This window comes from Dendropsophus ebraccatus, chromosome 3, assembly GCF_027789765.1.
Source record: "Dendropsophus ebraccatus isolate aDenEbr1 chromosome 3, aDenEbr1.pat, whole genome shotgun sequence".
Classification (NCBI taxonomy): domain Eukaryota; kingdom Metazoa; phylum Chordata; class Amphibia; order Anura; family Hylidae; genus Dendropsophus; species Dendropsophus ebraccatus.
This window is the reverse complement of record NC_091456.1, coordinates 128,343,911-128,369,519: the sequence shown is the minus strand read 5'-3', so window position 1 is coordinate 128,369,519 and position 25,609 is coordinate 128,343,911. Positions and strand designations below refer to the sequence as shown.

The 25,609-nt window shown below is 43.9% G+C and overlaps 1 protein-coding gene across 1 annotated transcript in view; it reads left to right on the top strand.

Annotated features, from left to right (window-relative positions):
- The window catches only part of HSD17B4 (hydroxysteroid 17-beta dehydrogenase 4), a 250,503-nt gene that overhangs the window by 83,161 nt on the left and 141,733 nt on the right, over window positions 1–25,609 (top strand). The window contains exons 6-7 of the mRNA XM_069962669.1: window positions 14,271–14,317; window positions 18,690–18,774. Of these exons, the coding sequence (XP_069818770.1) occupies window positions 14,271–14,317; window positions 18,690–18,774 (132 nt within the window). The remainder of the gene's footprint in view (window positions 1–14,270; window positions 14,318–18,689; window positions 18,775–25,609) is intronic.

Genomic DNA, 25,609 nt, shown 5'->3' with positions numbered 1-25,609 from the left:
TGGCTGGAAGAAGAAGAAGCGGAAGAAGAATACGGATTACAATATAGTGCTTTTTCAAGCACTTAAATAATTCTGATTTGTGATTGCTGCCCCCGAGAGATCTGTATAACCAATCCCTACTAATAGGAGATGTTCCTGATGAGTGGGGAATGGCCAATGTGATACCCATCCACAGGAGGGGTAGTAGAGAAAAGCCCAGTAACTAAAGGCCAAATAGCTTAAAGTGTCACTGTTGTTAAAACGTTCAAAATCTAAATCAACAGTAGATGTGATATAAAGCAAGTTTGCAATTAACATTCATTATTTTTTATGTTATGCTGTAAAACAAAGCTGAACTTACCAGAAATACAGGGCCAGTCTCCTGAAGGCAGATTTCCTTACTTGTGGTGAGTCAAAAAAACAGACTAAGGCTATGTTCAGACGCTGTATGAGACCGGTTGTTTCGTGACACGACCGGGTTACGGAACAGCTAGTCTCATTAAAGATTATCCTGGCCGCTACTGCGCAGCTGAGTTCTGGGTGGGATTCCATAGATGCCGGCCGGAATTCCATAGACTGCAAGATAACATATATTTTCATATTAATCACGGTCGTTGTTGCAATCGGCAACAACAGACATATTTTTACGAAATTATACGTTGTGTAACATGGCCTAAACACAAGAATTCCGGCCAGTACAGAGAGTCACAGCTCAATGTGTCCAACAATCACATGACTGCCTTCTCTCTGTGAGCGTTCAGACCTGGGAAACACAGGACTTCCTGTTTTCTGACTGTTACCTGTTTTTTTTTAGAAAGAGTCAGAAAACAGGAAGGGCTGTGTTTTCCGTGATAACTAAAAAAATAAATAATGAATGTAAATTGTTTAACTTGCTTTATATCCTCTACTGTTGATTTACATTTCGAAAGTTGTAACAACAGTGACACTTTAACATCTGTAGTAGTATACATGTATATGTATAGTTGACCACCGAACCAACAACTTAATGGACACAAACCAGCATGGCTTTACTGAGGGCAGATTGTGTCCGACTCATCTCTTTGACAAAAGTGCTGGATTAAGGTGGTGCCGTAGATCTTGCCTATGTGCAAATGTAGTCAGTGTCGAACTGGGGTACCTGGGGCCCACCAGAGGAAAGGAGCCCTGGAATTTAGAACCAGTGAGACATGACATGCTGACCCGGTCCTTTCCTGGATTCATTTGTATCTGTGAGAAAATCCCTTGTGCATTTTGTACATTTTCAGTTGAACTAAAACTCTCAGAACCCTTTCCATTTAAAAAAAACTCTCAGGGTATGCTGGGAGTTGTAGTTTCTGAGTGGACAACACTTTAATAAATTGTGTGCAGAGGCTCCTGGTGCCTGCAATCTGTGGGTCACAACCATCAGCCCTGAAGGTCCAGCAATACATCTGTATACAGCAGCAGTTATCAGAGGATTGTCTCCTTACTGAACTACAACTCCCAAGATATCCTGAGGGCTGCAGACTGTCAACTTGGGTCCTCCTTTTTTGACCACGCCATGCTATTGGTGTGTGTGTATATGTAAAATATATATGTGTGTGTATATGTAAAATATTATATAGATACAAGGGGGAAGTATTACCGCCACAGCACTACCATTACCACCATATTGTTACTGACCAAATCCAGTATACTAAGACCAATAAAACACAGTACCAGATTACAAGTAACAAATAATACCACCACATACTGACTAATGTCACCACTGCTACTGAATAAAATGTACAAAGACCAGCATCACCTCATACAGTCATATAGAGGGAGACCCAGCTCTACACAGGTTCTGTACTCCATATACATTACAGTGCAATTATATCCAGTGACTCACAGGAGATGTCTTCTCTGATCAGAGTTGTTTCCTTTTCATCATCTTCTCCAACTGCCTTGGGCCATTATAAGAACTTCTCTGAGCCATGAATCCACAGAATCTGACAGACAGACATATTAGGCTCCTCCTTCCAACACCATCCTCATCTCTCTACAAACTTCACATCTGTATTGGCCCCCTTACGCCCACATTTAGTGGGTAGGCTGACTATATGATCCCCCCTATACTATATTATATAGCCCCCCGGGTAGTCCCTCTTATAAATGGCTCCTCTGTGTAGTCCCCATTATAGATGCCCCCCTTGTGTTATCCCCCTTATAGAGGCCCCCTGTGAAGAAAAAAAAAAAAAAAATCAGTCTTCTGCTCTTCTCCCCTGGCTGACACGCGGCTCCCTGGTGGTGTCCCCGGGGATTCCCAAGCAGGCCTGGCACTAGAACGCTCGGTGTGCACCAACTGGGACTGGTACTTTCGGCACAGGGAGCATCTCTAACACACGCTCCTGTGCCAGACACCCCCAGGGAGCCGCATGGAGTCTGGTTCAGTCCAAAGGAAGTTTGGGGGGAGTTCTTTTGTGTGTATGTGTGTGGGGGGGGGGGGGGGCGCACTGATGCTGTCACCTGACTGGGTAAGTCAGGGCTCAGTCAGGTGACAGCATTGATAGATCGGCAGCACTGTGACTGTCGGGGGGCCCTGCCCCCCCGACCGTCAGTGTGCCACTTCTGTGGGGGTCTGGGGCCTACCTGAGGATCCTCCAGTCCTCCGGTGGCCCAGTCTGACACTGGACATGGTAGGAAAATCTATAGCAACTGAATTTAAACATGCCTGGAATAAACATATATGGTATATATTATATATTATAGTATTGTATTAATAGATAGACTAGATGGACCAGGCAGGTTTTTTTGCCCTCAATATTAAATGCATTTAAAGCGTAACTGTCATGTTTTTTTTTATTGCAGAATTCAGTAGTATAAGCGTTTTTAAGAAACTCTGTAATAGGTTTTATCAGCCAAAAAAGCCTTCTTCTGTACTCAAGAAGCAATCTCCCAGCCTCCCCCCCCCCCCCTCCCTGACTTCTTATCTGTGCATTATCAGGCAAACACGTCTTCATTACAGAGAAGCCAGTGAAGACTGGTTCTGCTCTCTCCATTGTAAGCCTATGAAGGAGGGAGGGGCTGAGGGAGATGAGGGAGCAGGAAGAGGTGACATGAAGGTCAGCTGTTTGTAGACTCTCTGGGAACCTAAACCGCAGGATTCTGGGGTCAGAAAGGTCAGTGCTTATCTAGGAACTTACTGAGAGAAGATTGCAGGGTGTTGTGCTGTGCAGGACTGCTCCGTGCTCACTCACTCCTAACAGCCCCTCCCCTCTCAATAGCCACATAATGGAGACAGAAATCCTGCTTCATTTGATGTGAGGGGGGAGGCTGGGAGATTGCTTTTTCAGTCCAGAAGGAAACTCTTTTAGTACATAAAACCTATTACAGAGTTTCTTAAAATCGCTTGTACTATTGATATTTAATGTTTTCAGAAAAATGACCCTGAAATGACAGTTACGCTTTAAATTTGGGCCAATGTATTTCAAGCTGTTAGGTCTGCATCCTGTCAGTGTACAGCAGTACCATAAATGATTGGGATGGTTCTCAGTGCTTGGATGGCCTGAGCTGCTATGTAATATACATATGAATTTCTGTCTTTCTTTCTTTTCCCCCGGAGGACCTACAGAAAGGGACCTTGTAGTTTACCCATGTGTATGTGCTGCACATTTTACTGTATCCCTCATCAGACAGACTTAATAGAAGCGGAGGCTGCTGACTACAGGATTGTGCATTTTGTGTTCTGAGTTTTCTGAAAAATCCTAAAGGTAGGCAGCACACTTGGGCTTGGAATATTGCTACTAGCAGATATACTGTAACTTTCAGAATATGATAAAGAAAGAACCCATGATCTTTTCAAAAATCCAAGTGTAATATTTTCTGACAGTCTTGCCTCGGGCGAATATTGAAGTGGATGGGAAGAAGTACTATGTAGTATGAGATAGACCTTCAAGCTTATGTAGCTTATCCTACTTCTCTTGACCCCTCTGATATATGGTACTCATCGCTATTCTAACACCTGTAATACACACACAAGTATTTAGCAGCTTTTGTAGCAAAGAACAAAGTTTGTTTTACTTTAAATGGGGGGGAAAAGGGCAAAAAAATCCAACCAACAAATCCATTGTTTCACAGTCTTATTGCCTTTGTGACTTTTTTAGACCTATACACTGTAATATGCCTGTCTAGTGCTTGTTCACAAAGCAGGATACCATGTGGGAAGAAGGCTTTCCTTGAAAAGAAAGGTGAACAGAACAAAAAAGGACTTTGTGTTCTCTTGAACTATTTCTTAGGTAATTGATACTAGCACTTAGGCTATGTTCACATTATGTAAAAACAGCGGCAGCTGTCTGACACGGCCGCTGTTTGCCATGTGAAACAAAGGCCACTGTGTTACCTGTTCATTTGGCTGATAATGCGTTATCGACCGAATGAACGTTATTTTAAAACCAATGCAACCCAGCCACAGTATGGGTGTGACTGAGAAACAACTAAGCATTGATTCTCACTCACACTGTGGCCATTGTGAACTGTCAATTATTTCCGGCCGCTGTTTGACAGGTCAATTATTTCCACGGCCATATTGAACAACAGCAGTTAGTCAATACACTATGTGAACAACGGCCGTTGTTTCAATTTATTTCAATGGAACACATTTTTGTGACAAACGGCCACTCTTGTCTCAAAAAAATGTGTTGTGAACATAGCCTTAAAGGGTATAAAAAGCTGATCGCTGAGAGTCCGACAGCAGGGACTTCCACAATGTCCGAAAACTGATCCAATTACCCCATTTTTCCCAGCGTGCCTGCCCTCCATTCATTCTGTATAGGGTGGTGTATAGGAGAAATTTATAGAGGCAAGGCTTTACTCTAAGGCAGTCATGCCAACAGTCATGTTAAATCTGGCCCTCCTGACATCGCAGCAGATTATAATATGGGTGGTCCGGATGGCCGCTCAGACCACCCATATTATAATCTCGTAGGCCACAGGCTACTATATAAGAGAATATTTTAGGGACTGGCTTCTATATAAGACACTATTGGGAAGGGCTGGCTACTACTATATAAGAGACTATTTTAGGGACTCGTTTCCACATAAGAGACTATTGGGAGGGCTGGTCTACTATATAAAAAGACTATGGGAGAGGGCTGGCTACTATGTAAGAAACTATTGGGAGGGGGCTACTATATGGGACACTATCGGGGGGCTGGCTACTATATTGGGCATTATTAGGTGTGCTGGCTACTATATAGGTCACTATTGGGAGGGCTGGCTACTATGTGGGGCTCTAATAGTAGGCCTGGCTAGTATGTGGGGCACTATTGGGGGGGGCTACTACATGGGGCACAATTATGGGATTACTTACTGCTTGAAGCATATAATGAGTAACTACAATGTGGGGACAAATACTTTACGATTACAGCGCTCGAAACCACCTAGGACCCTGCCTACCTATGCCCAGGACCGTGACTAGATCAGCCCACCGTGACTACTTAGAGCTAATTACCATACAGCGTAGGACTTCGGAAAAGTAAGATTACGGTGTAATCGTGGTGGGAACAGGGGCATGTTTAGGAAGCGTGCTGGGTGATGTTTCAGCACGTTTCCTTATCATTAGGGGCATATTCGGCGTGATTGGTTCCCTTTAAATATCAAGGTTGGCCTGGGACTTTGTCCAATTTTTTAATTTTGGCCCACTGTGTATTTGAGTTTGACACTCCTGCTCTGAGGCAACAGAAATTTTTTGAGGAATCTGGTAAAGCAATGCCACATACACGTTAAGGCTGGGTTCACACTACGTATATTTCAGTCAGTATTGTGGTCCTCATATTGCAACCAAAACCAGGAGTGGAGTAAAAACACAGAAAGGATCTGTTCACACAAAGTAGAAATTGAGTGGATGGCCGTCATCTAATGGCAAATATTTGCTGTTATTTTAAAACAACGGCCGTTGTATTGAAATAATGGCAGTTATTTACGGTTATATGGCGGCAATCCACTCAATTTCACCATTGTGTGAACAGATCCTTTCTGTGTTTTCAATCCAATCCTGGTTGAGGTTGCAATATGAGGACCACAATATTGACTGAAATCTACTGTGTGTGAACCCAGCCTAAAAGGCAGGGGCGTAGCTAATGACTCCTGGGCCCTGGTGCGAGAGGTCAACTTGGGCCCCCCCCCCCCCCTTCCTCGACCAAGTGATGCTATTGGTATATGTGTGTGTATGTATGTATATATATATATATATATATATATATATATATATATATATATATATATATATATATACACCAAGACAGATATTACGAATAACGATCTTAAAGAGAACCAATCATGGCCGAAATTAAACATTTTTTTTTTTGATAATTAGCTGTAAATTAATATTTTATTAATATTTGTAATTGGAATTATTTAATTTTACGGCCGCGTTTTTAAAATATACACATTCTCTTTTCCTGTCTCGCGCCGGCTCTTTTCAAAAGAGCCGACGCGAGACAGGAAGCTCCCGGCATGCCGAGCGGCGGGAAGGGCTCACATGAGCCTTTGCCGCCGCTCTGTAAATACACAGTGATCCCGCGCTATACAGCGCGAGATCGTTGTGTATGTCTATTCTAACTGGGCCTTATAGTCTGTCCCTGAAGATACATACTGCCTGTGCAGTCTGCATCTTATGCGTTTACCTAATCCTGTATAGCGGAGCAGTAAGGGCGGGGGGCGGCCATCTTGATGATGTCACTGGTGCGTTCCAGCGCTGGAACGCAAGGGACGTAATCAAGATGGCGCCCGGCTTTACTGCACCGCTACAGAGGACTGGGTAAAGTACAGGCAGTCTGTATCTTCAGAAATAAACTTCATGAAGATACAGACTGCCTTTGCAGTCTGTATCTTATACTTTACCCAGTCCTCTGTAGCGGTGCAGTAAAGCTGGGCGCCATATTGATTACGTCCCTTGCGTTCCAGCGCTGGAACGCACCACTGTGACGTCATCAAGATGGCCGCCCCCGCCCTTACTGCTCCGCTATACAAGATTAGGTAAAAGCATAAGATACAGACTGCACAGGCAGTCTGTATCTTCAGGAATAGATTTAGGGAGAGATAATCTTTTATTATAGGGACAGTTAATTTGAGGTGATTGGTTCTCTTTAAGATAGGAAGAGAAAATATTATCACCACACATATTACCGCCATATTGTTACTGACCAAATCCTGTATACTAAGACCAATAAAACATAGTACCAGATAGCAAGTAACAAATAATTCCACCACATACTGACTAACACCACCACTGCTACTGACTAACACCACCACATACTGACTAACACCACCACATACTGACTTAACACCTCCGCTGCTACTGACTAACACCACCACATACTGACTAACACCACCACCTACTAACACCACCGCTGCTACTGAATAACATCCACTGTACACGTATCACCGCATCCAGTCATATAGAGGTGGACGCAGCTCCACACAGGCTCTAGACACCATATACATTACAGTGCAGTTACATCAGGTGACTCACAGGGGACGTCTTCTCTGATCGGAGTTCTTCCCTCTTCATCTTCTTCTCCATCTGCTCTCGGCCATTATGAGAACTTCTCCGAGCCACGAATCCACAGAATCTGCCAGACAGACATATTAGACTCCTCACTCTGACACCATCGTAATCTCTCTACAAACTGCACATTTGTATTGGCCTCATTTAGTGGGTAACCCTGACACTATGTGACCTCCTTATAGTGTATGCCCTATATGTAGCCTCCTTATAGATGGTCCCCACTCTGTGTATCCCCCCTTATAGTATATGCCTCCTACTATGTAGCCTCCTTATAGATGCCCCCTCTGTGTATCCCCCCTTATAGTATATGCCTCCTACTATGTAGCCTCCTTATAGATGCCCCCTCTGTGTATCCCCCCTTATAGTATATGCCTCCTACTATGTAGCCTCCTTATAGATGCCCCCCCTTATATATTGCCCCCTTATAGATAGCCCCCTCTCCCACCCTCCTATAGATGGCCCCCTCTCCTATAGATGGCCCCTTCCCCCCTTATAGATGGCCCCCTCTGCTATAGATGGCCCCTTCCCCCCCTTATAGATGGCCCACTCTCCCCTCTCCTTATATAGATGCTCCCCTCTCCCCCCCCTTATAGATGGTCCTCCCCCCCCCCCCCTTATAGATGGTCCCCCTCCCTTATAGATGGTCCCCCTCTCCCCCCTTATAGATGGACCCCCTCTTCCCCCCTTATAGATGATCCCCCTCTTTCCCCCCTTATATATGATCCCCCTCTTCCCCCCCCTTATAGATGGTTCCCTCTCCCCCCCCCCCCTTATAGATGGTCCCCCTCTTCCCCCCCTTATAGATACCCCCCCTCTAGAAGGTCCCCCTCTCTTGCCCCCCTTTATAGATGGCCACCTCTCCCCCCTCCTTTATAAATGGCCCCTTCCCTCCTATAGATAGCCCCCTTTCCTTTATTAAAACAAATAAAAATAAATAAAAAAAACACACACAACTCACCTAACAACGCGCTCCCCCGGCGATCCTCTTCTTCTTCAGCCTCCGTCTGCCCCGGATCATGCGCTGCTGCCGGGGGTGTCGTGTCCTATCCCCGGCAGCGCGCGCATCATAGAGTTCCCTGTGCTGGGACCTCCAGCACAGGGAGCGTCTCTAATGTGCGCTCCCTGTGCCGGAGCAGTGAACTCTATGATGCGCGCGCTGCCGGGGATAGGACGCAACACCCCCGGCAGCAGGGCATGTTCCGGGGCAGACGGAGGCGGCCTCTTGTGACCGCAAGCAACACAATGCTTGCGGTCACAAGAGTGATTGATGAGGGGGGGGGGCCTCGGGCCCAGCGGGCCCCACGGGCCCCCCCTTGTGGCGGGCCGGGTCGCAGCGGCGACTGCTGCAACCCTGGTAGTTACGCCACTGCTAAAAGGGGTTATCCAAGCTTTATTAAAAAAAAAAGGCACTTTCTTCTATAAACAGCACCACTCTTGTCCTTCAATTGGGTGTAGCTTTCTTTTTTTTTTGGTGGTGCACTGGGTTGGGACTATAACCCTTTCTCCACCAATCCGCCTGCTCCCTTTTCATGAATATTCAGGTGGTGCGCTGAGGTGATGTCACTTACATTACTGCAGAGTCCTCGATTGATATTGAAGGGTGGGCTGGCAGATGGATTGGCGAACCAAGGGCACTCACTCTTGCACTTTCAATCATTATAACTGCAGAAGCATGTGATTTTGCCTCATCCTGATGGTAATCGCATTAGGGTTCACGCCACCACTTGAGCATTAGCAATGTAAGGAACGCTGATAAGGTGTATATTACATGAGCCCTGCTTAGAATAATTAGGATGCATTCAGATGAACTAGCAGACATGACCATTACCTTTTTAGATGTCTTGAATATATGGCTTGTTCCACAAAGCCCCTTTACATAGTATGCTATGCTTTGTTTTGTTTTGTTTTCATTAGCCAGCTTTTTGTATAGGTAAATCCCAGTATGCTCCTCATTGGTCAGCTTCCACTGCACTGTGGCTTGAGAATTTAAAGTTCTTCCACGTAAAGTACATGAACTACATTAATTGTGTGTATAATACTAAGTTTATTACGTAGACAAATGGCATTCTGTTAATAATGTCAAGACATGAACTTTTTTTTACTAATACTTGCATCTCCTCTTTATCTGTGGTGCGGTGTATGCATAGTGTGTGACGGACCCTTGTGACCGCAGTAACTTCTGTAAAGGTCAGGCTTGTTACTGGGCACAGTCCAGGTAATGAGGGGCTATGTGGGCAAAATAAAAAAAAATAAAGATGCACCTGACATTTAATTCACCACCTTACTGCACTATATTTTTAGAGCCTTAATTCTTCTTTTAACTCTCCTTTTTTGTTCTTTCTTAGATGGTTTTAATTTTTACCGTGGCAAAGTTAAATTACTCCGTAGGGACATCTAATTTAATTTTTGCTTCTCAGATGCTGCATAATTCAGCTGCTGACAAGAGTTTTAAGCCTTTAACTTAGATTTTGGGACTTTACCAAATTACTGGGTAGTTTATTGCCAGTTAGACTTTTTTCCCCTGATTTTCATAATGTATTGATGGTGAAGCCCTTACAGAAGCTGGGGAGAAAGCTATGCCTGCTCAAAGCTGGCATAGATTTTTGAGGGTGCAACACAACACTCAGATGTGCTGGGGTGGTCAAGAGGTATAATAGAGTACGGATGGGGATTTAGTTGTTACATAGTTCATCCTATGAATTTCCAATTAATGTATCATGGAAAACCTAGGTCCACGAGAAATAATGTACACCAGGAGCCAGGCCTGGGATGAGGTGCCATGTGAGCAGCAGGGGCAGATCTGGAAAAGGCCATTTTCAGGCTTTTCATTTGCGGTTTGTTGGTAAGCCGCAGCTCCGACTCCAACTCCGACTCCTGAATTTTATCAGGACCGACTCCTGCTCCTTCATAAATGGCCGTTCATATACCAGGGGAGTTATTTATCACACTGGCTCAGCAGCTTCTGCCTAATGTCCTACATGATCCTGGGGCGACTTCTGAGTGAATAAAGGAATACTGTATATAAAGCAGATTCTGCTGTGTGTGCAGGGGATGCAGCCAGTCTCCAGCCTCCATGTCCTGAACTACTTACAACTAGACTAGATGGAGCAGGTGGTCTTTTCCTGCTGACAGTCTTCTATGTTTCTAACTATTCACCATACACAAAGACACTCTGCTAACAATGCCAGATACTTGTGATATAGATGTCAGCCATAGTGATATTGAGGGGGTCACACATAGTGATATAGAGAGGGGTCACACACAGTGATATAGAGGTCACACAGTGATATAGAAGGTCACTGTGGGGGCACGCAATAGCACACACACACACACACACACACACACACAGAGCCTGCTGCAGCCATAGCATACACACACACCCACACAGCCTGCTATAGCCATAGAACACACACACAGCCTGCTACAGCCATAGTGCACACACACACACACACCTTGCTGCAGCCATAGCACACATACACACAGCCTGCTGCAGCCATAGCATACACACACAGCCTGCTGCAGCCATAGCAAACACACACACAGCCTGCTGCAGTTATAGCACACACGCAGCCTACTGCAGCCACAGTGCCACACACACACACACACACACACACACACACACACACACACAGCTGCAGCCATAGAACACTAAAGAATAACACACAATCTTCTCCCAGAAAGAAAACGCCACACTGAGGACAGAGGTTACTGCTACACTACTTATGTCCTCTCCTCCTCCTCCTCCTCCTCTATAATACACAGGATATCTTCATATTACACTGCTGCTCATATACAGTCATCCAGCATCCAGGAAGAGAACAGCACAGATCTCCCCCCACACAATGGACTCTTCCAGCTCAGAAACAAACTGCCAAATAGTGACCGACAACTTTTCCATGACCACCCTTATGTAATAGGGCCAGTGTCCTATTAGAATGTTGCTCATAATATATATTCATGAGCAAAACTTGTAAAATTCATATCAAAATTCAATTCTACATTTTTTTTTAAGATTTTTTTTTTAAAGTCGGAGTCGGTACATTTTTTTTTTTACTCCAACTCCGACTCCAGCCAAAACTAGCTCCGACTCCACAGCCCTGGTCTTTACAGATGGAACATTGTAAGGCTATGTTCACACTACGTACATTTCAGGCAGTATTTGGTCCGCAAGTCAGGTCCTCATAGCAACCAAAACCAGGAGTGGATTGAAAACACAGAAAGGATCTGTTCACACAATGTTGAAATTTAGTGGATGGCCGCCATATAACGGTAAATAACTGCCATTATTTCAATATAACAGCCGTTGTTTTAAAATAACAGCAAATATTTGCCATTAAATGGCGGCCATCAACTCAATTACAACATTATGTGAACATAGCCTTTCTGTGTTTTCAATCCACTCCTGGTTTTTGTTGCTATACAGCCTCAAAAATACAGCCTCAAATATACGTAGTGTGAACCCAGCCTTAAAATGTATCTCTCTGGGTAAAACAGCAGTGCAGGTAAAACAGCATTGTAAGTTATGCCTACAACAGTTTACCTGTCAAGGATACTGATTTTAATGCATTGACAACATAATACTTTATCCCTGTGCATTCAATGTAGGTGTCCTAATCCTGGGCTTTTTCCTGCTCACTACTGTGTGACTGACATTCAGTGATATACAGGTATAAAGAAGTGCCTGGGGTGCTTCTGATTTGCAAGGGCTCAACAAGGGTATTGTTCTTACAGTGTAGAACATGGAACACGTATGTTATAAATGCTGTCTACCTGTTTTATATAGTATAATTATGAGGGTTGTCCCATTTATATTTTTAAATTGTATTTTATCTTTATTAGGAAATCTTACTCCTATCTAATAATACATCTAGTTAAAATTTCGTAACCGTACCTTGCTTGTACCAATGCAATATCCCCGTCTCTTTACATGCACCCTTGGGCTTACAGGACTAAACAGACTTCATGTCAGTTAGCAACAGACTTACATGACATCCAGGCTAACTGAGTAGGTTTGATGGATGTTGGAATTGTTATGGTTAGTCCAACAACTTCTTTGCTTTGTGTCTGTTTTACTTGTCTGCCTTCAGATGATGATGTTAGCAAGGCTGAAGTGAACCCGTTTCAGGATTCACCTTACTGTGTGTACATGAGAAGCGACACTACATCTGACAATTAATAATCATTTATATGGCATTTTTAGCAGATTTCTGCTCTGCAGGTTGTCTTTTAGTGGTCTTCCTCCTTCTCTGCACTCCCATCCTCATCTCTCTCCCCCCCTTTATAGTCTTGTAGCTAGCTCAGGGACTAAGTCGTAACCAGAAAACAAAAGTCATTGCTAAACTGATCTTTGAGAAAGCATGGCAGGTTATCAAGTAGAGGAAAGATGCTTGATAACAGAGAAGGGAACATTTTTGTCTGATAAGATATATTTTAAGGTTCTTATCTTTACTTGTACTATTGATCTATACAAGGTTTACTGAAACACACACACACGCGCGCAGAAACACCACTGTCTGTAGGTGATATTGTTATGCGCTTAATGTTATTGGTTAAAAAAACAAATTGCACAGAAGAGAGTGAGATAAATGCATGATAAGCTCCTGCACAGACGCTGACACACGTGGCACTGAGATGCTGTAGCAGGTACCTGTACTGTATAGTTTCTGCTCAATTATAAGAGCATCCTAGGTACAGTATGTGGTGGGTTAACTGGCTATGAGGAGTCACATGACTGTCCATGGTGTGTGTGTGTGTGTTTTTTTTTTTTTTTTTTCCACTTTACTAGAAAGGGGCTATTGATGAAGGGAATGCTCACAACCCTTTCTTTTAAGGGAAGTGAGCTGCAATAACACACACAAACTGAGGAAAAGGGTGGCATTGTTACTGGAAGATAGTTATATTTTTCTCATCCAGGATAACCCTTTTAAAGGGATATCCACCTGAGGGGAAAACAATATAGAAAACCTGCAGAAAATATTACTTGGTTGCCAAATCCCTTGCCGCTTCTTCTTTCTTCTGTTGACATGCCAGCAGTCATGAGATGCTGCATGTATGAGAGAATGGGTGCAAGAGCTGCAGGGGATTTAACCCTAAAATATTAGCAATGTAACTTTGTTTCTTTTGATTGTATTTGTTGTATTCATCCATCTGGATATTCACATGCACTATATTAAATGTACGTTACAGGGTATGTAAAAAGTATCTTGATATATTATCATGTATAATATATGGCCTCAGTCCTGTGGGTGTAGTTGGCCAGCTTGTAGAGCACATCTTCCACTGTGGAAACTTGTCCTTCTTCAGGGTTTGGGCTGCTGGGTGAGGAAATACAGACCACACTACGTGGTGCTCATTCTGTTGAGTGGGTAATAGCTGGGGGGGCTTGGGCATCTGGATAACTATATGTAATGTCTTCACTTGTCACAGAGCTTCCTCTGTGTCCTGACCCCTCTTTTCTTCATGTTTGGCGCTATAGTTAGTGCAGTAAGCCTGGAGCTGAACTCTGCCAGAGGTGGGCTCCAGCAGATGCACCATCCTAGATGCAGAGATTTATTTTATTCGCTTCAGAAATGGCAATCACAAATGTCAAAACTGGAAATTCTTTCGCTATTTGTAGGTTCTTTGGTGATCTCCATCTGGAACCCTGTAACTGATTGTGAGGCAAACTCTTCAAGTGGATTCCTGTTTTGTTTATTGAATGCACATGTTCATCCTTCTTGTCTGTGATCAGTCGTTTATATGATAATCCTTTCTAATTTTGCAGAATTTTGAGGGACCGCTCTTTTGCAAGAACAAGCGATGCAGACTGGGGTAAGTTGAGATTTTAGATGTTTGTTCTATGAAAATGGTAATATGTTCCTGTAAGGTTTTTGCGGATGTAAATGGCAGGAATAATATTGTCAATATCTTCTGGCAGCTGCTTTTGCCATATGTTTACTTTGTCATAAGGAAGAGAATGATCATGGGCTGTAAATAGTGTATCTTCTAGTTATGACTACAGCTTCCACAGACAGGGAAACATAAAACACTCTGACACCTTCCTCATAGCATTGCTCTGTAATTGGATGTATATGTTTTATTTCTGTGCACCTCTATGCTATCAGCAGCCGTCATCTTTATTGCAGTGTTTCTCTTGTCATCGCCGGCTATACAAAGCGAGGCTTTCTCTGACTTTACAGAGTCACAAGAGTTTTAAGACCTTTTCTTTTGAGCCTACCTATATTTAGATTGGGCTACTACAGAGGCCCAAAACCATTCCCTTGCTCTTAAAGTTAATGTCAAATGTAATTCATGTTCCAAACTGCTGACACTGTATAGGTCAATTTACACAGAAAGATTATCTGACCGAATATCTGCCAAAGCTTTGAAGCCAAAGCCAGGAATGGATTTGAAAAGAGCAGAAATCTCAAACTTTCCTTTTATGACCTGTTCTCTGTTTATAGTCTGTTCCTGGCTTTGGCTTCAAATCTTTGTCAGATAATCCTTCTGTGTAAATGGACCCTTAATAGCTTTTAGATTAAAGGGAACCTGTCACCCCCCGTGCCGGGGTGACAGGCTCCCGACCCCCCGTTAGAGACCCCTATACTTACCTCATCCCGCCGGGTCCCACTTCTGGATTCGGTCGGGTCCCGGAGATCTCAGCCGCTGCAGCCCGGCGCGCGCGCTGACAGATGAGTCCAACGCTCATAGAGAATGACGGAGCGCTGGACTCTCCTGTCATTCTCTATGGGTGTTGGACTCATCTCTCAGCGCGCGCGCCGGGCTGCAGCGGCTGAGATCTCCGGGACCCGACCGAATCCAGAAGCGGGACCCGGCGGGATGAGGTAAGTATAGGGGTCTCTAACGGGGGGTCGGGAGCCTGTCACCCCGGTACGGGGGGTGACAGGTTCCCTTTAAGGAGACATCTGGTACCCTACCCTTATTACATGTCAAAAGTTATTTTTAATGGCCGGTAACCAGCCCCACAATCTCATGACCTTGTGCTGGCTGCAGCTTCATTCGTTCTCTATGGAGCCATGAAGAGAGCTGAAGGCTGCATTTGATTCTCCTCTGCCCTCTGTAGACAATGAATAGAGCTTCAGCTCCATTCCATTGATGTGAGTGTAATACCCGAGGACGAGTCTATTTTTTTATGCTAGTTACTCTGTAATACCCTACCTACTACACAGTATGATTATCAGCATTGGATCTTGGTTGCACATCTCCTTGTCTAATAGAGGATGATGTGCGGCAGAAGATTACCAGAGAGGTCTGCCCTACTAAAGAGCCTTGGGAGGCTCTGTAACGAGTGCAGATGATGGAAATTGCTGCCTGTTTACAGTCTTGGGACAACTAATAGGGCCCTTAGGTAGTCTCCACTGCACATGCAAGCAAAGGGAATGCTGGGAAAGTGTGTGCATTGCTGCCTAGCAACAGCACAGGGAAAGCACACTACACAAATGTAAGTCACTTTACTTAAAGGAGTTGGCCACTTTATAGTAAAATAGGTCAGTGCACAGTATTAGTAGGTGTACTCACTGTATATACTGACAGCAGCTCCCTGTGTACCTCATAGAACTAATATCAGACTCCTCTCCTCCAGGCTGTACTGCCCTACTCTGTTTTGTTTCTGTCCATACAATGGCCGGCATGGAGGAGCATGTGACCATGCCCCACCCCCTGTGTCTTCCATAGACATATTCAGGCTTAGTGGTTGACACTGGAGGGCAGTGCATGGTCACATGTTCCTCCATGTCGGCCATTTTATGGACAAGAACACCACAGAGCAGGGCAGCACAGCCTGGAGGAGGGGAGTCTGATTTTAGCTGAGAACACAAGAAGCTGCAGTCAGTATATACAGTGAGTACGCCTACTAATACTGTATACTGAACAATTTTACTAAAAAGTGGCCACCCTCTTTAAAGGGAACCTGTCACCCTGGGAGAATGGGTCGATGCCAACCCACCCCACCCCTAGATAGAGCCCCCCCCCCATACTTACTCCCTCCTGCCTGTCTCAATGCCAGTCCTGTCACCGGGAAATCGCTACCCGCTCCTCTGTGCTCATTATGCATGTGAGCAGAGATGAGTCCGATGCCCATAGGAAATCACTGGAGCAGGGGAGGGTTTGGCTTGCTCTCCCAGGGTGACAGGTTCCCATTAAAAATAGCACATTTGTACTACTTTACATATATACGTGGTATACATCTAATTTTAGCCCTTTAAAACAACCCCTTCAAGGAGGTTCCCATAAAATTTCTAAGGAAATATTGTGGTGTAGATTCTGCTGCTGACTCTTAATACTAAGAGAGAGGATCAATATCTAATTTACCCAAGTGCAATTAATTTGAAACAATGCTATTTTTATTTATTATATTCCTCTTTCTGAGCCAGTGAATAGTTATACCCCACTTTGCACCCCCAAATACGCCTTAAGGCTAGCTTCACACGTGCCGGATTTCACGCTGTGTGTGTGAAGCTCCCCTCGCTCCCCATCAGCCAATCAGTGCTGCCGTGCACTGATTGGCTGATGAGGAGCGAGGGGAGCCGGGAGCCTCCCACACAGCCTCTGCGCTAAGCAGGTAATGTATGCTCCGGGCTGGGGCTGCAGGAGGGTGGTTAAAGGGATCGGGTCACATATCTGCAGCGGAATGATTTAGCTGCAAACTCGCTCAAGACCCACCAACAGGTCATGTTTTGAGGATTTCACAGGTGATATAATTATAGTCAGTGCGCCAGTTACTGCCACAGCTGTTCGTTGTATGGGATATCCTCAAAACATGACCTGTTGGTGGGTCTTGAGGACTGGAGTTGAGAAACACTGCCTAAGGGTAGCTTCACACGTACCGGATCCGCTGCGAGTTTGCAGCAAAATCCGGGGTCACATACCCACAGCCAAATTTATATTACGCTGCAGATATGTGACCCGTCCGTTTAACCCCCCGCCGCCCGCAGCATACATTACTTGCTCGTTCCACGACTGTGTGAAGCTCCCCTCGCTCCACATCAGCCAATCAATGCTGCCGTGCACTGATGGGGAACGAGGGAGCCGGGAGCTTCACACCGAGCAGGTAATGTATGCTCTGGGCCGGGGGCTGGAGCATACATCACCTGCTCCAGGCTCCTGCTTGCTTCGGGGCCTCCCCGCATCTCCTGGCGGTCAGCCAATCGGTGTGCTGTGGCGGGACAGCGCACTGATCGGCTGACTGCAGATATGTAACCCATACACCTTTTACACTTCATGGATTCACTGCAGATTTGGATGCAAACCCGCAGCGTGAAATACAGTGCGGATCCGGTACGTGTGAAGCTACCCTTAAGGGGCTAAAAGCTAGTGTACCACAGAACTTAAAGTGACTCTGTACAATCTGACCCCCCCAAACCACTTGTACCTTTGGATAGATGCTTTTAATCCAAGATTTGTCCTGGGGTCTTTTCGGCAGGTGATGTAGTTATTGTCCTAAAAAACAACTTTTAAACTGGCAGCCCTGTGTCAAATAACCGTGGCTGTGCCCTAACTTTGCACCGCCCCTCCATCCCTCCTCCCCACCCTCTTCATCATTAGGAATGCCCCAAGAACATTTTCTCCTGTCTGAACATTGCACAGGTGCCTTAACGATCCAGCCCATGTGCCGTGCTGACACAGGTGAGGAATAGGGGACAATCTGCCTGGAGCATTCCTAATGTTGAGGAGGGACAGAGAGGGTGTGCCAGCCTAATGCATACACAATCTAGGCCACTGCCATTGGGCACAGGGCTGCAAGTTTAAAAGTTTGTTTTTTTTAGGACAAAAACTGCATCACCTGCCGAATGGACCCCAGGACTGATCTCGGATTAAAAGCAGCTATCCAAAGGTACAAGTGGGGGGTTCAGATTGTGGGTACAGAGTCACTTTTATATATTTAGACTGAGCTCAGCTCTTCCATTTTACCCACCTTCCTGTGCAGCTGGTTTGACAGGTTAGCACCAGCTTCAGCGTCTGTCATGCATCGGCTCTCTTGAGTAAGCTCTTTAGCAGCCTTCCTTACTGCTAACATTTTACCATTCCATAACAATTCCTTTTTGTTATCTTTTTGATGCAATTGGGTGTCCGCTTAGGAATGTGAAGGCATTAGGGCATCTAGAAGCGAGAGAATCTGTTTACCTGTAAACAGTATATGTTGTGTCAAGACCTTTCTGATGATGATTTCCTTGTTTTTATTTAGATATAATTCATAAAGTTCATTTAAGAGGCTCGTTTCTTGTCACTCGAGCAGCATGGAATCACATGAAGAATCAAAAATTTGGACGGTATGAAAGTACTCAAGTTCTTTTTGTTCTCTAATAGGTTATTAGCATTATTATATTCTTACAGGTACATGTTTTTTTTTTTTATTCAGAACAAAGATATCCACACTTTCTAAACCGAAAGTGCTCAAATGTTATAAATCTTATCTTTCTGAATCTGATCATAGGTAATATCTCTTGGGTGGTGCCTGTTTACACCCACACATTCCAGGATGACCAAGGATGTGTAATATGCTGATTGGTTTTCTGGTGTACCTCAAAAGTTGATTAGTTATTGGAGCAATCCTGCACTTCAGAACAATATAATAATATAGCCGTCGTAGTAGACTTTTTGTGAAATTTAAAATTGAAGTTTCACATGAAAAAACTTTACCAGAAGACAGCTTGCATTAGCTACTTTTTTACTTGCCCTCTTAGAGTCTTACAGCATATGGACATCATATATGTGTGTCTCCATCTTAAATAAACCATTACTTGCTGAAATACATATGGTAATACCTATGTTCGGGGTTCCATTATACCATGTTCGGGATATACTCTATATATCCATTATACCCTGCTATAAAAATGACCCCTCTTGAACTGTAGTCTGGTAGCCAAAGCTGTAGACTGTTGGAAAAAAGCATCTCTCATTGTATAGGACTCTGGGGGGACCATTTGTAAGGTAGTTGTTCTTGGGGAACACAAATTGCAAATGGTAATAATGCTTTGTTTAATAATCCTTTGGGGTGATAAAAAAAAAAGTTTGTTAGGAAGACTCTGACTGCTTTTACTTAAAAGGTTGTCAGACCAAGACCTTAGGAGAGCAGTAGACTCTGTTTTCTTTCCATAGCAAAACCTTTAGGGAATAGGTGTCAGATTATGTGTATTTGAGAGGTCACAGGTCAACTATCTTCATTGCTAGTAAGAAATAAAACACCACCTATAATCTAAAGTCTTAATTTTTCCAATTCTTGTCAGTGACCTTGAGCTTTGTGGTTTTGTTCAGTAAAAGAAGCTAGTTCTTCCCTTGCAAACCTTCTATTTGAAGACTATTTCAAAGAAATGGTTGGCTTTGATGTAATCCCTGAAAGTGTGGCTGTGGCCGTTTGGGAATAGAATTAACATGACCTTTTATATCTGCTTACATTACTGTAGTCTTTGTGAGGCATATTCTTTCAACTTTAAACAATGTTCGAACTCACTGACACAACAGTGTATGTTCCTCATCTGCCAGCATCACTTAACTTTTAGCAAGCCTACACATAGTTCTGCTAACTGTATGGAAGACAGCATGAACAGAACATTACACTTGTAAAAGAAAAAGAGTTGTTTTTTACTTATTTATTGAATTTTAAATGTAATCAGTTTTAACAACTATGACAAATCTTAAAGGCACATGTACACTGTGATACAACGTAGCAAACTGAATGCCATATAAAAACCATTAGAAACAGGAAGACAATAAATATCATAAATAAAACATGAATACATCTATGACTGTAACGCCTGGAGTAGTGGATCCACTGGACCGTCACTAGCGATGGCACTAACCTCACCAGGGAGCGGAGTCTAAGGGGCCGCTGGTTTTCACCAGAGCCCGCCGCAAGGCGGGACGGACTTGCTGCGGCAGGCGACCCCCAGGTCGCTACCCCTGGCTTGGTTGCTAGTGACGGCAGGCGAGGCGTGGCAGGAGCAGTAGGCAGGAGATGGTGCTGGCAGAGGTCTGTAGGCGTAGCCACAGGTGACAGGCTGAACACAGGAGCAATAGTGTAACAGAGGAGCAGGAACCAGGAACCCGGACTAGTGCCGGCCGGCACAGCGACTGGCAGGAGCGTGGTGAGGTGAGGCGCCCCCCGGGGCCGAAGCAACAGCAGCACCGGGTCCCTGCATATGGACACCGGCTGCTGCAGAAGTGGGAGAGAGGGTGCGGTGGCGGTCCGGAGCACGGGACGCCGCCGTGGCCCTAACATTGACACATCACAAAGGGGAAAACACAAAAGGAAACAGGGACCATGCACTGGAAAAAGTGGGATTGATGATCAGTCTCTTGAATAATCATTCTGAGCATCCCAAGGAGCCTGCACAGCATCGAACACCTTTATCAAATACGCACATTTTTCAAATACGCCACCCAAAAGGCGCAGGTCCTGTATGCCTTAGTAAATCCGGCTGAATAAATGGGGACGTGGCTTTATTTGACTGGCATATGAGTATGCCCATTGATTTTATTGTTTAAAGAAGCTGTGAAATGGTGTCCTATTAGACTAAGTGATTTTTGTTTATCGTTAACCTGACATCATTCACCATATTACACAGAACGATAATTGTCAGTTATGATTGTTACAACTATACTTTACTCCATTTGATGCCAGCAAAAGAAGCAATTACAGTGAATGATTAACAATGATATTTAGGGTCAGTTCTAAATCAATGATAGACACATGAACAATTTTTCAATAATTTCCTCCAATTACACAGGACGATTACCATTTAAATTTGAACGATATAACTATTTCCCGCAAAATAATCCCGCTGCACCTGCTTCTGGCCATTTAGAGATCGTGAATCATTCAGGGGATTGCAGGGCTGGGGAGCTGGTAAGCCGCAGCTCCGACTCCAACTCCGACTCCTTAATTTTATCAGGACGGACTCAAACTCTGACTCCTGCTCCTTCATAAATGGCCGGTCATATACCAGGGTAGTTATTTATCACACTTACTCAGCAGCTTCTCCTTTAAGTCCTACATGATCCTTAGACGACTTCTGAGGGAATAAGGAAAGATATAAAGCAGATTCTCCTGAGTGTGCAGAGGATGCAGCCAGTACCCAGCCTCCAAGTCCTGAACAACTCAGAACTAGACTAGATGGATCAGGTGGTCTTTTCCTGCTAGCAATCCTCTATGTTTCTAACTATTCAACATACACAAAGAAACACTGCTAACAATGCCAGATACCTGTGATATAGAGGGCTCAGCCATAGTGATATAGAGGGGTCACACTATGTGATATAGAGGGGTCATACATAGTGATATAGAGGGGTCACTGTGGGAGCACGCCATAGCTCGCTCGCGTGCATAGACAGACACACACACACACACAGCCTGTTACAGCCATAACACACACACACAGCCTGCTGCAGCCATAGCATACACATACACACACACAGCCTTCTGCAGCCATAGAACGCGCACACACACAGAGCCTGCTGCAACACACACACAGCCTGTTGCAGCTATAGCACACATATACACACACAGCTGCAGCCATAGAACGCTGAAGAAAAACACACCATCTTCTACCAGAGAGAAAACCCCACATTGAGGACTGAGGTTACTGCTACACTACTTATGTCTTCTCCTCCTCTATATTACACAGGATATCTTAATATTACACTGCTGCTCATATACAGTCATCCAGCATCCAGGAAGATTGTGACAATGGCCCAGCAGTCCAGACTAGCACCACAATGACAGAAGAACCCACACCACTACTTTTATGACCTCAATACAGTAGAACCATATTAGATTCATTGTGATGTCAGCATTGTATAATAAAGACCAGGACCATTGTGACATCAGTACAGAAGAACCTATTACTAGCACTGCTATCGCATCAGGTTACATCAGTACAGTGGAGCCCAGACAGTGAAATACCCCTCCACACCCTAGATCTAGCCAATCATCCGAGCCAATAATTGTCTTTGTCTTTCCTACTGTATGTTGAATGTGGTTTATAGGGGCCCTACAAGTCACATTGGTCTAGGAGAGACTATTGTGTGTGAAAAAAATTGTAACCTGAGGGACCACTGTGTATGTTGGAGATGTAATAATAAATGCTTCTTGTGTATTACCACTAAGATGGAAGACAGAACAGAAGTAACAGTTGAATCAATCTTCCAGTTTCCCAGTAGACCTTGATTCCTCACGTCCTCCTTTATAGGCACAGAATAACCATTAGGTGGAAGCTATGGACCTGTTATGTGATAAAAATAAACTGTATAGACTGTGCTGCCTCCTAAAGTGCCAAGTGTCACACCTCCTATAGGACTCGTGAACAGCGCCGGGTGGAATATGGGAATGTGTGTAGAAGAAGAGCTTGTGTTTGTTATTACACAGCTTGTTACTATATCAAAATTTAAATCACCATAGCTAAATGTGTAGGACACATTTTCATTTAGCCTCTGCCACACAGGACCTAATAATAACCAATAATGAAGCTTGCGTGGCACGCCAACAGCTGTCTTGCCAACTGGGCTTTGATAGGAGTACATACACTTCTTACAGCATCTGCTCAGAACAGAATCTGGATAGATTCCAGCCGCCATGAACTATTATTGACCTTTGCTACTTTGTTTTCCCTAAAGCCGAGGATGGATTTCACTTTAGATTGAGTATTATCTAAATATGTTTGGTTTATTAGGTTTACTTGTGATTCAAACTGTTGTCTTTAATTTAGGATTTTCCTCTTTTTTTTTTTCTCTAGGCAAATATTTGGACTAAATGTATTATGTATGAGGCCAATATGTAGATTTTTACACTTTGTAGTGTTATATACTGTAGATGGTTAATTATGAGAAAATGGTTAATTCTGAGAAGACGTCAGTTATTCTTGATCAAAATAGATGGATACTATTAAAATGAAAGGGCTGCTGCAGGTCATTTTTATGTTCATAAACTTGATAACCTGTGTTCTATAACACACACACACACACACACATTATTCTTTAAATGTGGAAGGGCAAGATTCACTGTCCACATATTCCATAGTGGTTTAAAAGTAGATCATATGGAGAAAAGAAGTACCTAACTGGCCCTGGCTTCTCCTAGCAAAATCAGCTGTATGCATAGAGAGGTTATCCAGTGTTAGAAAAACTTGATGTTGTTTTTCCAGAGACTGCATGACTCTTGATGGTTCCATTGAAGTAAATGGAGCTGAATTGGAGGCAAGAGTGGTGTTGCCTCTGGAAGAAAGTTTACCCCCCTGTTTAACCCCCTGTCGGGAGACAGTTCATTTAAAATACAGAAAGGTATTAAAGCACTTGCATTTTTTGTGTACTTTTTTGGACTACAAAATATGCCAGTGTGGGAGTGGAGTACTGCTGTGCAAAAACTGTAAATGCCACAAAATAAATCTGGCTAATAAAGCTAACATGAAACCACAACCTCTACTAGCGTAAAAAAGGCGCAGCCGGCGTAAACTGCTCAAAAATAGTGCAAATGCCTTGATAAATGTTGCTTAAAATTTTACACTCCAAATTACCCAAAAATAAAAAAATGGCGCAAAGATGATAGATGTGCCACTTTATTTTGTGGAGATGATATTCCGTAATCCCCTCAATTTTTTAGCTAAAATTGATTGTTACACTAAAAGTTTAAATACATAGCTGGGGACTAGGGAGTAGCTGGTTTAGGGACAGGGGAATAATTTAGGGGTATAATTATAATTTCATGCTCCTCTTCCTCAATTTGTACTTCCTGGCTAAGGAAGGTGACCACTAGTTACAAGCTAATGGTTTCATCATTGTACACAACAGTTACCAGGAACCTTTTATCACTTTCATGCTGCCTAAACTGCAAGTCGTCAGGCTGGTCCCTGGTGGCTTCTGCCTGCCCTCATAGCTTTGATTGATAGCTCTGTCCCTATAACCAACCAGAAAGATGTCTAGCAATCAAGGCTGATGTGTTGGGAAGAATGCCCCAGTGACTCGGGGTTCAGGCAACATAAAAGTTCCTTTTTAAAAGTCCCATCTGTCATTTTAATATTGATTTTCTATCCTCTGAATAGGCAATCAATATTAGATCAGAAGAGGTCCAACTCCCAGTACTCCAAGCGATCAGCTGTTTGAAGAGGCTGTGGTGAACAGTGAGCACAGCATCCTCTTCAATACTTGTGTGCTTCGACCACATAACCCCTGTAAGGGTACCTTCCCACATACTGTATTGCAGTGGATTACACAACATGAGTTTCTCTCAAAGAAATCTGCTGCAATGTTGATTACCATTAAAGCCCATGACACTGCATTCTCTTGGCGGATTTTCATTCCTCTAAAAGAATGAAGTCCATAGGCTTGTAAGATATATTGCTGCTGTGATGTTAAAACAAAATTTAATAAACCCGCTAATCTCCCCTTTCTGTGCCCCAATCTCCGCCCCCCAATGCCCTCCGCTGATGTTCCATGTCCCTTGCTCAGTGATGGCCTGCTCAGCCAATCACTGTGCTGTCCCACCGCAGCTATTGATTAGCAAGTGTCACTGAGTGGGGACTCTGAACATCACCGGAGGGTCTTGGGGAAGCATGGACCGGTAAGAATAGCTGCTGTATGGAATTTTTCACATCACAGCGGCAAGATTTCAGTTTTTTTTTTCAAGCCTATGGACTCCATTTTTGCAGTGGAATGAAAATCCGCTGTGCGAATGCAGTGTCCTAGGCTTTAATGGTAATCAGCTTTGCAGCGGATTTCATTGCGAGAAACTCATAGCGTTAAATATACTGCAATACGGTACGTGTGAAGGTGCTTAAGAGTACTTAAGTGGAACTTAGTGTTTTAACACAGCAGACTTGTTGCAAAAATTTCTTAGGGCCCTTGTGCGCCACAAACAGGCGATCAGGGCTTGTTTGCAGAGCCTATACAAGGTCCTATAGATTCCTGTTTTTTTCAATCAAAGTAGTTTTTATTAAATTGTTTTTCATTTATAAAGAACAACAGCAGAGAAGGACACCACAGGTGTCCAGTCCCCGCACAACAACAACACAAACAATACATAAACAGTACTGGCAACGTCCATTGCAGTGTTCAGTATGTCCATCTATGCATAAAAAGCAATACAGTACAAGCAGTCGAATAGAAAAAGAAAGT